Source organism: Mus caroli, unplaced genomic scaffold, assembly GCF_978045245.1.
Source record: "Mus caroli unplaced genomic scaffold, Mus_caroli_1 scaffold_4, whole genome shotgun sequence".
Classification (NCBI taxonomy): domain Eukaryota; kingdom Metazoa; phylum Chordata; class Mammalia; order Rodentia; family Muridae; genus Mus; species Mus caroli.
The window spans coordinates 33,568,648-33,584,196 of record NW_028227259.1 but is presented as its reverse complement, the minus strand read 5'-3'; the positions used below and the strand labels follow the sequence as shown (position 1 = coordinate 33,584,196).

Here is a 15,549-nt window from a genome sequence, read left to right as displayed (position 1 = left end):
TCCCATCTCAGGGCTGGGATGTAGCTAAATGGAAGAGCATGGACTTAGTGTGTGTACAAGATCCTGGGTTCACTTAACCTCCTGATATCTTCTCCCCTTCAGAAACTCCCAGGTCAAACCTTACTAAGGAACTTTTATATTTCTCTAGTGGGAGAGAAGTGAGGATAGATAAATGATATTAAGCATTTTCTCTGTTTGGGGTGCTTTTCATATACCCCTGAGCTCCATGGGGTAGGTACTATTTTATGTAATGACAACTAGGTTCTGAGGTTAAGCAATCTGAATAAGGCTTGAATCCATATTGCTAAAAAACACCTTCCAATCTTGCACATTTGGACTCCTTATTATGTCTACTAGTGAAATTCTTTTAGCATGTTCTGTACACAGAATTCCCCTGAATTCTTACTACCTCTAATAGAATCCATCCTTCATTAATCATACAGGAACTGACTAACTGAGCTGGGGGTGGACAGACAGCAATTAAGTTGACCCTTTTTAAGGCTTGGGGATGTATACATCTTTACCTACCTCAGGAAGGGATTTGCAGGGAGTTGGTGTTAAAACTAGAGGGGGACTAAAATTCCTAAACTCTTTTTTAAATACAGTTTTATGCCTCTTTTTTTAACATGACTAGAAGTCGCACGCCTTTAATCCCAGCACTTGGGAGGCAGAGGCAGGTGCATTTCTGAGTTCGAGGCCAGCCTGGTCTACAGAGTGAGTTCCAAGACAGCAGGGCTACACAGAGAAACCTTGTCTCGAAAAAACAACAAACAAAAGCATGACTCTAGAAACCCATAAAATAAAACAAACCCTCCATTGAGTTGCCTCTTGAACATCCCTAGAATTCAAGGAGCCCTGATTGCAAGACGGGGTCATTTTATAAATTCATGACCAAACTTAAGACAGCTAGCACGGGCCTTCTTAGGTTCTGCTAAGCCAGTGGTTCTCCTTGAGAGTTGACTGTCCAGAAACGCATTTCAGACAAAACTTTAAAATTTGGTATAAAGAACAAGTCTAAGTTCCGCTCACTTGGGAGCTTGGGTATACTTGCACTACTTTAGCATTCAAGTTTCCAAACTGAGAAGGGCGTCTAGACCTGACTACCTCCACCTCCAGGAGACAGCCAGTCTGGGCTGATGGTCTGGGGAAAACGGGGGTGGGGGCAGCCGAGTTACAGGGAAGCACAGACTGTCCTACACGAATGTTTGGTGCAGTTCACGAGAAGGGGACTGCCCACTCCCCTTAAGTGGTCCGCTGAGCCGCCTCCCAAGGGGTATCAAAGGCCCCACCCACCTGCATTCCTCCTGGACTGCTTCTGTCCAAACAACAGCCCGGCCCGCAGGCAGACGGAAGAGGCGGTGCTCGATACGGAAGTCCCTGGGCCAGCTTCGGTCACGTGAGAAGGTTCTGCGCAGAGCTGGCACTCAGGTGAGCAGAGGTTCTTGGCAGTCAGAGGCTTGAAGCACTGAGGCCGAGAGTTCTTGCACGTCATGTGACCTTACAGATCCAGGTCTTGGTTTATTTCTGGTGTGTAGTTGCTCTTATAAAGGAGATTCAATCTGAATCTGGGGACCTATCGTGTTTACTTGGGGGATGGAACACAGACTCTGGATGGAAGCCAGAGTAAGTCAAATTTCATGAGTGGCTTAATCAGGACTGGATGCCTTGCTTCAGGACCAGGTTACTCAAAACTGCTTCCTTTCCAGATGTATAATGACCACAAGGCAGGGACACGGCCCAGTAATCAAGCTTTCTGAGGCCTCTGTCACTTGCAGAGTTTGGAAGGAAGGGAGTGAGCATAAGGAAATGGCAGGCATGGTCTTTACTGAGGGCAGTGGGAGTGACTTCTCCTCTTGGTTTGACAGGGAGCATGGCACTCTGGCGAGCATACCAGAGAGCCCTGGCAGCACATCCGTGGAAAGTCCAGGTTCTGACAGCTGGTGAGTGTCACTCTGGGACCAGAATATAATTAGAACAGCTGATTTGAGGAGGAGGAGGCCCATATCACGGCACCACCCACTTCCTCCAGTTTAGCCCCCCCCCCCGGAAGTGTTTCCCTTCTCCTATACTATTATGTCTGTTTTAGAGGGTGAGCTATTTCTGAGACTCATGCTGGAGGGGAGACGAATAGAGACGTGGCTCCGAGGTTAACAGCGCATACTGCTCTGTAGAGGATTCCGCACTATGTCATGTAGCTCAGAGCCACCTGTAGCACCAGCTCCAGAGGGCTCTGTCACTGCCAACCACTTGGGGCATCTGCACTCACTTGCACAAACACACACAGACCACACCCAGTTTAAAATGATAACAGTAAATCTAAAAGAGAGAGATACACAGTCTGTCAAGCAAGACTTAAAGTCCTCAAGAAATTAAGTGATAGTTTCTGTTTTGTTTTTTTTTTTTTTTTTTTCAAGGCAGGACTTCTCTGTGTGGTCCTGGCTGTCATGGAACTCAATCTGTGTGCCAGGGTGGCCTTCAACTTAGAGATCCACCTGTCTCTCCTTCCCAAGTGCTGGGATTAAAGGGATGTGCTACCACTGCCTAGCCTAAGTAGTCCAAGAGACCCCACCTTGGGAAATTAAATGCTTTCCTCTTACACTTTATAGTGTGCTGAGCACGTTGTCTCCATGCATAGGCGCCTCCAAAGGTCTGTTAGCAGAAATGAGTCCACACTGAATGACACAACTAACAAGTGCTGAAGTGACTTACTCTACTTCATTTTTATACACATTTCTATTGTGAAGTGTATAAAACAGTCATATATCTAAAGTTTAAATCATATTAAAAGAGAATCCTTCAGTAATCAGCTTTGGACCTCTGTTGGATCCCTCTCCAGTTCACATATTCCAGTTTTTATTTCATTTTTATTTTAAGACAAGAGTCACACAACCCTGGGCTGACCTAGAATTCGCATTGTAGCCAGACTGGCCTTGAACTTGCAGCTGTCTCTTCTCAGCCCCTGAATGCTGAAATTACAAATGTAAACCACTACAGTTGGCTAGATGACCACTTTCCTAAGCTTAGCTTACATCATTGTTTGGCTTTTCTTACAAACATATTCTCAGTACACTAACTGGGGCCTTTTTACTCTGTCAGTGATGAAGTAGCAACTTCACAGAGTGCCTCCAGATGCCTCCTGTGTCTGTTTCCACCTTCCTTTTGCTGGCTACTCATTGTTGTTATGACTGGGGCTATTCTAAGGTCGTTTGCTTTGAAGCACATCTTAGATTCCTCCATGGCCAACTTTTCAGGCAAATCTGAAGTTTTTTCATATGCATACAGAAGCCACAGAATGAGGAGCAAAGTGCTAGTGCAAGGGGACAGGACAAGGAAGCATCAGCAGGCCTCTGATCATCAGAGCATTGCAGTGGGCGATCAGGTAATAAATATGTCTTGCCTATGCTTAGAAAAAGAACCCATATTCGGCTGAGAGGAAAGAGGGAGGGTAAAGGGTAGGTAGTCCAGAGGTCTTGTTAGTAGAATAGCTGTATGTTAGCATTAGGAACTGCATGACTGGCCAGAAGGTGGACTCTTACTCCTCTCTGGCCCCTCGATAGCATCCTGTGCCCATCCACCTCTTGTCCTCAGAGTGTCCGACCTGCATGACTCACCTGGCTGAGTGTGTGGTGACTCATGCTGGACTGTGTGGCTGTGATGGGAACTGACATGCTGGGCCCTTTGCCCAGCCTCAGATTCCCTCAGGGCCCCTTGCTGCCAGATAGAAGGTCCCCCCTTGTGGCCATAGGGATGGAGAGGAAAGGACAGTCCTGCTTCCCCCACCTAAATGATCCATATCTAACTAAAGCTCCAAGGGCACAAGTGCAGAGATGTGGCTCACTGGGCTCCCTGGTCTGCCTGGACTGGGATCTTACACGGCCTCCTGTACACATCACTCCTGAAGCTGCGGAGTCTTCATCTGGTTCTGAAGCAACCTGTAGCCTCACAGTATGTCTCACAGACTTCCCCTTCTTTCCTGACAGGGTGTTTGGACCAACCTACAAATAAAAGGTGGGGGTGGGCTTAGCTCACCTTACCATTTTGGACTGTTGTCAGAGAACAGTGTCTCTAGAGGTCCCATGGGATAGCTCACACTGAGAAACAACAGAGATTTCAGACTTGGAGCTAGAAGACCAAGATCTGAATCTCAGAACATAGCACTTAGTAACTGCCTAATTAGTCCACATCGATAAACCTCTTTGGGCCTCAGTTTCCTCATTTAGAACTTAAAAGGTCAGTTCCAGGAATTATCTCTGAGAGAAGCTCTGCAAGTGTTATTCATTTGCCTACTCACAGTCCTAAAGGCGGAAGCTCCAGCCTCACACATGCCGGGCAAGCACACTCTCTGGACAGTATGCCTCCATTATTTACTGTGTGTGTGTGCACATGTGTATTGCATGACTATACAGTCAGTTCTCTCCTGGAACTGACTGGAACTTTTAAAAATGTATAATAAACTTGAAGGTTTATTCAAGTTGGCCCTTCCTATGATCATTGGCAACCTGTGTATAGCAAACACCTTTGTTTGTTTGTTTGTTTGTTTGTTTGATTGATTGATTGTTTGATTGAGACAGAGTTTCTCTGTGTAGTCCTGGCTGTCCTGGAACTCATCTCTGAGTCCTGGCCTCGAACTCAGAGATCCACCTGCCTCTGCTTCCCAAGTGCTGGGATTAAAGGTGTGCGCCACCACTGCCCATAGAACTGGCCATTTTGTCTCATTTCCTTCAGTGGGATGTTTATGGATAGGAGTGAGCTGAGCACTCAGACCCTTCCCAGGGAATCTGCTTCCCCTTCTCAATAGAGTTTGAGCTGCCTCTGGCTCTGAGGTCAGTTCAAGCTCCTGCTCTCGCCAGGAGGGCCCTCAGTCAGCAGCATTGCTGGGTCCATGCCAGGAATATCTTCACCTGCAGACCCCTCCCCTATTCTTAAAGGCACAGTCCGTCTCATTCCAGGCAGCCACTACCAGCACATCTGCAGTCTCACCTTCCATCAACACTATTTTCCTGCCCATAAGACTCTGCAGAGTCGAGTGTAGGAGCAAAGGGAAGGAAGCAGAGGATTTGGCTCTACTTGTGCCTTGGAAGACAATGGGAAAGTTGGGGCTTTTCCATTCATGGGCAGGGGATGGTCTCAAATAGTTCAGTACCCAGAGCCACGCATCTCTTTCCCTGCCCCACCTCCTGGATCCACAGAGAGTGACGAATGAGGACTGGCACCTACCCAGAGGTATGATGTCATCATACTCAGAACCAATGTCTACTTGCTAGGCTCTGTGCCCAGCCTGACTTTGGGGCACCACTGCCCAACAAACCCTCTTCCCAGGGCTCTGCCACTATGTGTTTTCAGGCTTCCAGCTCCAGCTCTCAACTCCAGGAAGAGAGGAAGTGGATTGCTACGCTATCCTAGTTAGCCAGATAATAATGCACTTCAAGTCACCCAGAGGTTGGGTGGTTTGGGTGTTGGATAAAGAGTGTGAATGTCTGAGTCCTTCCTGTTGAAGGCTTATTTGGAATGCAGGCTTTGCTTTTGGCCTGGACTACTGTCTTTGGCCATTCTGGAGTGACTGCGGGTCCAGTGGCCATAATCTCTTATGAGCAGAAGACTAACTTCCAGGTACTGCTAAGTCAGAAATGAACAGACCTGAGTGGACAGACTCTCCTCAACTCATCTCTCTGAAGATGGCTTGTCACCTGGTACTGCCTCAGGCTTGATGGGTGTAGTTTGGGACCTAGACTTAAAGGTTTGGGCTAGGGGATACTCGACAATGCTCACATGCACCTAATCTCTCTCCTCCCCTCCCCTCCTCTCCCCTCCCCTCCTCTCCTCTCCTTCTCTCTCCTTCCCTCCCTCCCTCCCTCCTCTTCCATGTGGTGTAAAGAAGTAACAGATGCTATACTATGGCTGTCTGAGAGAGTGTACAAGTCACTCCCACTTCCCCAGAGGAGGGTTATCCCTAAATAGTCAGCTACAGTTGTCACCTACCATATAATGGATGCACCTTATCTAAAGGGATGAATCCTTCCCTATTCCCCTGTTGTCCAGGAATCAGAGACAGTCTGAATACAAGCACATACCGGCTACTTATCATTAATATGGCCTGGGACTCACTTCTAGAAAACCAGCAAACAAACCCCTGTATTAGGGGATACCATTTACTCTCATGGACACTACAGAGAGGCCTTTTTCAATGGCTAAAGGCTTCCAGAACCATGGAACTTAGTTTTTATTCCAGTTCCAGCCTTTAGCTTCTATGACTATTAAGTTATGAAAAGAGGAAATATGCACATCTCTATTTCTTTTCTTTTTTTTTTTTTTTGGTTTTTTGGTTTTTTCGAGACAGGGTTTCTCTGTATAGCCCTGGCATCCTGGAACTCACTCTGTGGACCAGGCTGGCCTCGAACTCAGAAATCCACCTGCCTCTGCCTCCTGAGTGCTGGGATTATAGGCGTGCGCCACCACTGCCCAGCCCTCTATTTCTTAAGACTATTCCTGCCTGCCCTCCCTATGGCTAACAAGGAATAGAGGTGGTAGAAACCTGGGCAGTAAGTTCACAGCAATCTTTTAATGTGTTTAAGCGTATGTGTGCCTGTGTGTACCTGTGTATACCACATCTGTGCCTAGTGCCCACAGAGACCAGAAGAGGCCACTGGATCACTTGAAATGAGTTAGAAATGGTTGTAAGCTGCCATGTGAGTGCTAGAAACCAAGTCTGGGCCCTCTGCAAGAACTGTAAGTGCTAAAACCACTGAGCCCCTTGTTTGCTTGTTTTCTATGTATTTTGGTTGTGTTGCTTGAGACAAAGTCTTACCACATAGCTCTGGCCTTAGAACTCACAAGGTAGACCAGGTTCTCTCAAGCTTAAAAGAATCCTTGTGCCTCTCTGCCTCCCAAGTGCTGAGGTTACAGGTGTGTGGCTGCTATACCTGCCCAGGAAACAGCTTTGCGATGTGGTTCCTTTGAGCCATCCCTTGGGTAGGAAGGAGCCTTTGGTAGCCCATGGCCTCTGAGCCTGCTTTTGCTTATGCTCTGCCCTCCTTGTTCCCTTGGCTTGAGTTGATCTAAAACTGAGTAGAGGTCACCCCACGAGGTCACTTCCTGTCTCCAGGGTCCCCTAGTTAGATGGATACATTGTCTCCTGACCTCTTGGGTTTTTTTCAAGGATTCACTGATTACTTTTTTTGTTTTGTTTTGTTTTTTGCTTTGTTTGTTTTTGAGACAGGGTTTCTCTGTGTAGCCCTGGCTGTCCTGGAACTCACTCTGTAGATCAGGCTGGCTTTGAACTCAGAAACCCGCCTGCCTCTGCCTCCCAAGTGCTGGGATTAAAGGTGTGCGACACCACCGCCCAGATTGACTGATTCCTTTGTGAACTGTCACCATCGTATCAAAGTGGACTGTTGTCCCTTCATCGCCCACACGCCTTCAACCTTCTCAGGGCCATTTCCCCATTGTGCATGGCTGCAGTAGTCCAGAAGAGAGTTGAAGAGAGAACCCTGAGCACACAGCTGATGGCCGCATAGTGGGAGGTGGAGGGGCTGAGGGAAGTGTTAACTCACCGGGGCGGGCAGCACACATGGGTTCTCTGGCATCCTCAGACCTTGAGCCTGACACATTTCCTCAGGTTGAGCATAAGAGTTCCTCAGTTCTTCCTTCAAGCAAGCTTGTTGTTTGGGGCTGTAAGTTTTGTATGATTCTTTACTGACCACCTTTTAGGGTCTTGGTTATGTGTGGAGAATGAAACCATGTCTAAGCTTCTACTTTGGCCACCCCTCACGCCCCTTGTCTGACTGTTCTGGGGAGATTCAGGGGAAGAGAGACAGCACTGGCTGGATAGGATGCTGAGGGAAAGGAAGAGCCACTGGATGGCCAGCTGCCCAGGTCATGTAGGGTTGCCCATCACCAGCTCTAGCTCCTAGCTTTCCCCAGCTGCCTCTGACTAGGTTGCTCTGAGGAAGTGCAGTGGAGAAGGCGTGGGGGAAGAGCAGAGCTGTGTGTGCAGCCAGCATGGACGTCAGAGCCAGCCTCAGAACAAGGAATCGGGTTGAAGGATGTGTTTGCCCAGTGCTAATTGAGGGCATCAGGACAGTGGTAGCTTTGGACCTGGAGGGGACTCTCATTACTCACTGAGATGGATGGAGGAGCCAGAGATCATACAGTCATTCCCAAGTGGCCCTGTGACTGTTTGTGAGAAATGGTCACACCATCATGACAAACTGGAGGCTCTAAATAGTGATGACTCCAGTTCTGTCTTGGCTTTGAGGGGTGGGTGTCTGTGCAGTTAGGGGGGCGGGAAGCAGGTGCGGAAGTCTGAGGGGAAATGGTTCTAAGTCCTATTGCCAACTCAAGGGTGAGAAAAGAGGGTTTGGGCTTGACTTCCTGTGTGTGTGATAGATGGCCAGGACTCTTCCCTGTGGAGGAGGCTTTTATTATCAAAACATTCTGGTACCATTTGAGCACATTTTAGAAAGATTTATTGGTGCTATTTTCTACCAATAAAGACCCCTAAGGCAAAAGACATTGGCCATGTCTTGCTTTGAGCTGGCAAGAGAAAGTGCATCTCTCATTATCCTGAGCATAATCTGCTAGTGTTTTGGAGTCCTCAGAAAGACAGTGTCTAGGAGTCACACTACCTGCCTGTCGTACCAGCTGTGTGAAATCGTGGCCCTTCATTTCTACACCTCTAGAAGAGGAGTTGAAGTGGAATGTTCTAAAAGACCTTTTCCATTCTGGCCTCTAGTTCTTAGCTGTGAAGTGTAGGCTTTCATTCTTCTACCTGCATTCAGTCCTAGTTTCCTACAACTTGCTATGTGTTCGTAGATTCTGACCTGCTCATTCCAGTTCCTGTGGTCTCACTATGTACTGACTGGCCTGGGGCTCCTATGTAGCCTAGGCTGGTCTAAAACTCATAACAGTTCTAGCCCTGCCTCCCAAGTGCTGGGATGCCAGACATGCACCACCATGCCCCTTATCCCGTGTCTGATAAGAGATGTCACCATCCTTGAGAAGCAGAGGGCTTCAAGACAACAAGAAGGGGCTGGTCATTTGCCAGAACAAAGCCCTAGAACTCAGAGTGCCAAGCCTTATTGTTGGGTCAGCAGATTTTCCTTTTAGGGGATGTCCTGACATCACCTTTGTACCTTACACAGGATCACTGATGGGCATAGGTGACATAATCTCACAGCAACTGGTGGAGAGGCGGGGTCTCCAGCAACACCAGGCAGGCCGGACTCTGACCATGGTATCCCTGGGCTGTGGCTTTGTGGTAAGTTCTGCTTGCAGTAAGGCTGCATTGCCTTGGCTTTTCCATTGGCCTTTCCTACCTAGGCCATCCTGTCTGCCTTCTTCAGGCGTTGGTTTCTGTTCCTGGGGGGAGAAGCTTTGGGTTATGAAAGCCAAGGGTCTGTCACTGTGCCCTACTGTCCTATCTTTTACTCTCAGGGCCCTGTCGTCGGAGGCTGGTACAAGGTTTTAGACCACATAATCCCGGGCACCACGAAGGTGCATGCACTGAAGAAGATGTTGTTAGATCAGGTGAGCTAAGAGAAAATGGCCGGGGGAGGAGAGCCTGGCTTAGCCGGAGTGGTGGGTGCCCATGAAGCTTTCACTTGGCCTCCTCTTCCCTAGGGGGGCTTTGCCCCATGTTTCCTAGGCTGCTTTCTCCCACTGGTAGGGATGCTCAATGGAATGTCAGCCCAGGACAATTGGGCCAAACTGAAGCGGGTGAGTGAATCCCTGCCCAGCAGGCTGGCTACCCCCAGGTTAGGAGACAGGCAGGAGTGATGTACCAGGAGAGTCTCGGACTGAGGAGGAAAGGAGCCTAGTGGGGATTGGGCCAGGAGTGTCTTCTTGGAACAGACAGAACCTGTGTGTGATATCCATGCAGGAATGTGGCAGCTGCCTGGATATATAAGTGTTAACTGTTCCCTCCCTGTCTTTGCAGGACTACCCTGATGCCCTCATCACCAACTACTATGTAAGCCCCTCCACTAGCTGTTCTGTCTCCTTCAGTCCAGGAATGCCCTGAGCTCAGGGGCTCTCCCAGCATAGGCATCCCTCTGTTAGGGTCACTTTCTCATTCTCTGCAGGGAAGCACCTGCCTTCAGCTTTTTCTTATGGAGATGGTGGCATGGGGCCAGGCAGGATAGGAGTCTGGGTGTCAGTCAGGTAGGGGCACCTACTGACCTTCCTATTCTCTTCTTACAGCTCTGGCCTGCTGTGCAGTTAGCCAACTTCTACCTGGTCCCCCTGCATTACAGGTATGGCAGATCCCTTCCTCACCCTTGAAGGAAGATCTCAGTTGGAGAGAAAATGGTAGTCATCCCAACCTTGACCTACTGCCAAGTGAAAGCTTCATGGGCACCCACCACTCTGGCTAAGCCAGGCTCTCCTCCCCCTGCCATTTTCTCTTAGCTCACCTGATCTAACAACATCTTCTTCAGTGCATGCACCTTCGTCTTCAGCTAGTAACACTATGCTCTGGTCAGGCCTCCTCAGAGTCTCAGGGGCTACATTCAGAACCTTTGAGCCTTTACGGACACCATCTTAGAGTGTCACTGGCTGACATGGCCAGCTCCCTTGGGAGGCTTCTGCTCCCACAAACCTTGTTTCTGTCTCACCTGAGTTCCACGTTTGGTGGCTCATCTGCAGGGACAGTGCCTGGCTGTGGTACATTGGCAGCCTAAGTTAGACCAGGAAGGCAGACTCGAGGCTAAGTAGGAGCCTTATCGGTTGGCTCACTGTGGAGTATGATTTTATTCTGATAATAACGCTTGTTGCTGAACAGTGATTAAAAACAATTAAAAAGTTCTGGAGAGATGGTGCAGTGATTAAGAGAACTTGCTGCTCTCTGAGATGGAGGTTAGATTCCCAGCACCTGCATGGTGTCTCACCACCAATATGCAACTGCGTTTCTGGAGGGTCCTAATCCTGTTCTGGCTTCCATGAGTTCTGCATACACATACATGCAAGCAAAATATCCATAAACGTAAAATAAAACATCTAAATCTAAAATTAAAAATTTAAGAGTGGCATTCAGGCCGGACATGGTGGCACACGCCTTTAATCCCAGCACTTGGGAGGCAGAGGCAGGCGAATTTCTGAGTTCGAGGCCAGCCTGGTCTACAGAGTGAGTCCCAGAACAGCCAGGACTACACAGAGAAACCCTGTCTCAAAAAAACAAAACCAAAAAAAAAAAAAAAAGAAGAAAAAAAAAAAGAGTGGCATTCAATGAGGCTGGAAAATGCTCACCCGGGAGGGATCTTAAGAGCACAGGAAGCTATGAAAACTCTTCAGGCCGGGCGTGGTGGCGCACGCCTTTAATCCCAGCACTTGGGAGGCAGAGGCAGGCGGATTTCTGAGTTCGAGGCCAGCCTGGTCTAAAGAGTGAGTTCCAGGACAGCCAAGACTACACAGAGAAACCCTGTCTCGAAAAACCAAAAAAAAAAAAAAAAAAAAAAAAAAAAAAAGAAAACTCTTCAGATCTCATGCGGTTGATGGTTACACAAATAGCTTAGCTAAAAGAAATGCAGATTTCTGAGCTAATCCTACACATCAGGGGCTTTGGTAGCACTCTCAAACTAAAGCAAGGTCAGCCACTTCAAGCCTCTAATCCCAGCCCTCAGAAGGCGGAGGCAGGTGGATCTCTGTTATTTTATTGCTAGCCTGGTCTACCTAGTGAGCTCCAGTATAGCTGGAGCTATATAGATATCCTGCCTCAAAGCAAGGAAACAACTAAAGCAAGATTGGGAGTTCAGGACCCTCCCGAGACACATTAGCTCCTGCCTCAGAAACCTTTCCTGTATCTGTATATGAATGTCCAGCCTTCATCAATATATGTGCATCCCATGTATGCCTGGTGCCCATGGAGGTTGGAAGAGAACATCAGATCCTTGGATTGAATTTACATACAATTGTGGGCCACCATGAAGGTGCTAGGAACCAAACCCGGGTCCTCTGCAAGAGCAACTAGTGCTATTGATGTCTCCAGCCACTCAAAAAAAAAAAAAAACCGTTTTAAAGACAAAATATATTTATAGATAAAATAACATAAATACAAAATTTAAAGTTTTTATTATTTTTTTAAAGGTTAAAAAAATATTTCTGAGCCGGGCGTGGTGGCACACACCTTTAATCCCAGCACTCGGGAGGCAGAGGCAGGAGGATTTCTGAGTTTGAGGCCAGCCTGGTCTACAAAGTGAGTTCCAGGATAGCCAGAGCTATACAGAGAAACTCTGTCTCAAAAAAAAATATTTCTGGGTAGCGTATCCAGTTGGATTTCTATGAGTTTGAGGCTAACCTGATCTGCAGAGCACGTTTCTAGGCTAGCCAAGGCTATAGAGGGAGAGCCTATCTCACATCAAACAAACAAATTTTGTTTTTTGTTTTTTGTTTTTTAATGTGTGTGGCTGTGTACATGTGTGAGCAGGGGCACAGACACAAAAAGACGGCATCAGGTTCCCTGGAACTGGAGTTACAAACCATTGTGATCTGCCAGGTATGGGTGCTGGGAACCAGGGTTAGATCTTCTGGAAAGGCCAGACATGAGAGTGCACACTTTTTATCCTGACACCAAAGAGTCAAACAGGTGTTCAAGAGATCAAGACTGTCTTTGGTGATCTAGTGACTATAAGTGTTCTCCCTCCAGATAGATAGATAGATAGATAGATAGATAGATAGATAGATAGATAGATAGATAGATAGATAGATAGATAGATCTGAATGGATGACAGGCAGGACATTATTTTTAGAAGTGAAATCTTGGCTGATATAAGGTATACAGATGTATTTGGAAAGGTCTAGATAGACGAGTCATTTGTTGAAAGAGAGCTGCAGGATGGGTGATATGACTCAGTGGGTAAGAGCCCTTGCTGCCAGACCTGATGCCCTGAGCCCATGCCTGGGAACCCACATGGTAGAAGGAGAGATCCGGCTCCCCAGAGTCGTCCTCTGACTTTCATGTGCATACACACATAGACAAAATTAATAAGGAAAGGACGTGAGCTATGGAAGTTATTTAAGCTTTGAGGCCTTCATCTGACAGGCGGAACTCTGAGATAGAGCAGGACTGAACTGGTTGTCTCCTGGTCTGAAGCTGCAGTCCCTACTCATGGGGCTCAGAGGAACACAGCCCAAACCTGGAACGTCCTGCATAAGTCCTTTCTATTGCTCTTCCTACCCTGCTCCTTCTCTTCTTCACAGTAGCATTCCTGTCCCTTAGGTTGGCTGTTGTCCAGTGTGTTGCTATTGTCTGGAACTCCTACCTATCCTGGAAGGCACATCAGTTCTAAGCATGCCTTGTTCCACGGTTTGCACCTTGTACTGATGCACCGTGACCCTAGAATGCTTGGACAGCTTCTTCAAACTAACCACATCAGGACTGGAGCGGTGGCTCAGCTGTTAGAAGCATGGACTATCTGCTCTACAGAGGACCTAAGTTTGGTTCCAAGCACCCACATCGGGTGGCTCACAACTCCCTATGTCTCAAGCTCCAGGAGATCTGATGTCCTCTTCTGGCCTCTGAAGCACCTGCACAAACATGTATATACCCACGAATAGACACGCATTTGTAATTAAGCACACAGTGAAATCTTTAAAAGGAAGGAGGGTGTCAGCTTCCATGCTATGGGGTTGCTGATCAGAATAGGGTGACCACTCTGAAGTGGCACATTTCACTCTAACCACTAAGACATTTATAATATTGCTGTCACTCTGGCACTTAGCTGATGGGGACATATTATAAGAATTGTGTCCTGGGGGCTGGAAAGATGGCTCAATGGTTAAGAGCACTGACTGCTCTTCAGAAGCTCCTGAGTTCAAATCCCAGCAACCACATGGTGGCTCACAACCATCTGTAAAGAGATCGGACGCCCTCTTCTGGAGTGTCTAAAGACAGCTACAGTGTACTCATATATAATAAATAAATTAATTAAAAAAAATAATTGTGTCCTAGAAGCCAGGCATGGTGGTACATGCCTTCAATCCCAGCACTTGGGAGGCAGAGGCAGGCAGATTTCTGAGTTCAAGGTCAGCCTAGTCTACAGGGTGAGTTCCAGTACAGCCAGGGCTACACAGAGAAACCCTTTGTCGGAAAAACAAAAACAAAAAAAAAGTCTGTGTCAGCCTCAACCTAGTGACAATCCTCCTGCCTCAGCTTCTCAGCTTCTCAAATGCTGGATTAGAGAATTATGTCTTGGGCTACAGAGATGGCTCAGTGATTAAGAGCATTGACTACTCTTCTAGAGGTCCTGAGTTCAAGTCCCAGCAACCACATGGTGGCTCACAACCATCTGTAATGGGATCTGATGCCCTCTTCTGGTGTATCTGAAGACAGCTACAGTGTACTCATATACATTAAATAAATAAATCTTTTTTTAAAAAATCAAACAAGAAGAATTGTGTCTTTTGCAGTTTTGTCACTGTGTACACATAAGGAGTATACTTACGCAGATGGTAACAATCAGTTGCTCAACATGGCCTCTCTGTGCACAAGCATACCAGTCTGACATGGTATACTGTTTTACAGAGAGCTTTTTCATATGTAGAACACTGCCATTAAGTTGTATACACTGTGCATAATTGCACAAGATATACTTCCATATTACTGTCAGCTTGGTCTGTTTCCACCAGCATTATTGCAGATTCATGAATAATGCACCAAACTGAGACATGATAGCTAATGCTGCTATGTGGTAGGGATATTTCAGCTCTGCTATGACTATCTGAAGCCACCATTGTGTGTTGCCATCACTGACTAAAAGGTTGCTATGCAGCATGACTGTCTACATTCCCACCACATAGTATATTCCTCACAGATATTTGTAGAATAATATGACCGCCGGGCGTGGTGGCGCACGCCTTTAATCCCAGCACTCGGGAGGCAGAGGCAGGCGGATTTCTGAGTTCGAGGCCAGCCTGGTCTACAAAGTGAGTTCCAGGACAGCCAGGGCTATACAGAGAAACCCTGTCTCATAAAACCAAAAAAAAAAAAAAAAAAAAAAGAATAATCTGACCTTGCCAACTTTACACCTATGTCCCAATAGCTAGCACACATCCCCACTCTCTATAGATACAACTTCCTGTCTAGTGTTGAGGCTTGAACTCAGCATTGTGGATGCTAGTCAAGTGCTCTTAACAACTAAGCAACATCCCTAGACTAGAGTGGCTATCACGCTTTTCTAGGTCCTGGTGCCTTTGAAGACCCTGTCAGGGACTTTATAGGCACAGAAATAGATACATTATTCTCTGGGATCTGCAGTGGCTATGAAGAAGACCCTTCAGAAGAGCACAGACCTGTCTGTAACTGGAAAGAAGTAGAGGCTGTTCATTTACAAAGACAGATGCCAATGGTTTCAGAAGTGAGGGACCTGACTACACAAGCTGGTGGCAGAGGAGGAACTTGAGCTAAAGTTTTCTTACTTCTACCTAGTGATTTCTTCATTTTCGTGTGTGTGTGTGTGTGTGTGTTCAAAACTGGGTTTCTTTGTGTAGTCTTGACTGTCTTGGAACCAGTTCAGTAGACCAGTCTGGCCTCGGGCTCAGAGATCTGCCTGTCTCTGT

The 15,549-nt window shown here is 47.2% G+C and overlaps 1 protein-coding gene across 9 annotated transcripts; it reads left to right on the top strand.

The window, feature by feature from the left end:
* Positions 1 to 1,306: 1,306 nt before the first annotated feature.
* Mpv17 (mitochondrial inner membrane protein MPV17) lies at positions 1,307 to 14,367 on the top strand. 9 transcript variants are annotated; one of them, XM_085836573.1, is made up of 9 exons: positions 1,307 to 1,428; positions 1,866 to 1,940; positions 9,141 to 9,256; positions 9,433 to 9,525; positions 9,619 to 9,714; positions 9,935 to 9,967; positions 10,198 to 10,250; positions 12,419 to 12,487; positions 13,211 to 13,271. In XM_085836573.1, the coding sequence occupies exons 2-8, from the start codon at positions 1,871 to 1,873 to the stop codon at positions 12,477 to 12,479; spliced, it is 522 nt and encodes a 173-aa protein (XP_085692699.1). In that variant the 5' UTR covers positions 1,307 to 1,428; positions 1,866 to 1,870; the 3' UTR covers positions 12,480 to 12,487; positions 13,211 to 13,271. The 9 variants fall into 9 exon arrangements, with proteins under 9 accessions (XP_085692699.1, XP_085692701.1, XP_021018609.1 ...); XM_085836575.1 differs by lacking the exon at positions 9,935 to 9,967; XM_021162950.3 differs by lacking the exon at positions 12,419 to 12,487 and having other exon boundaries at positions 1,308 to 1,428; positions 13,211 to 14,366.
* Positions 14,368 to 15,549: the final 1,182 nt, after the last annotated feature.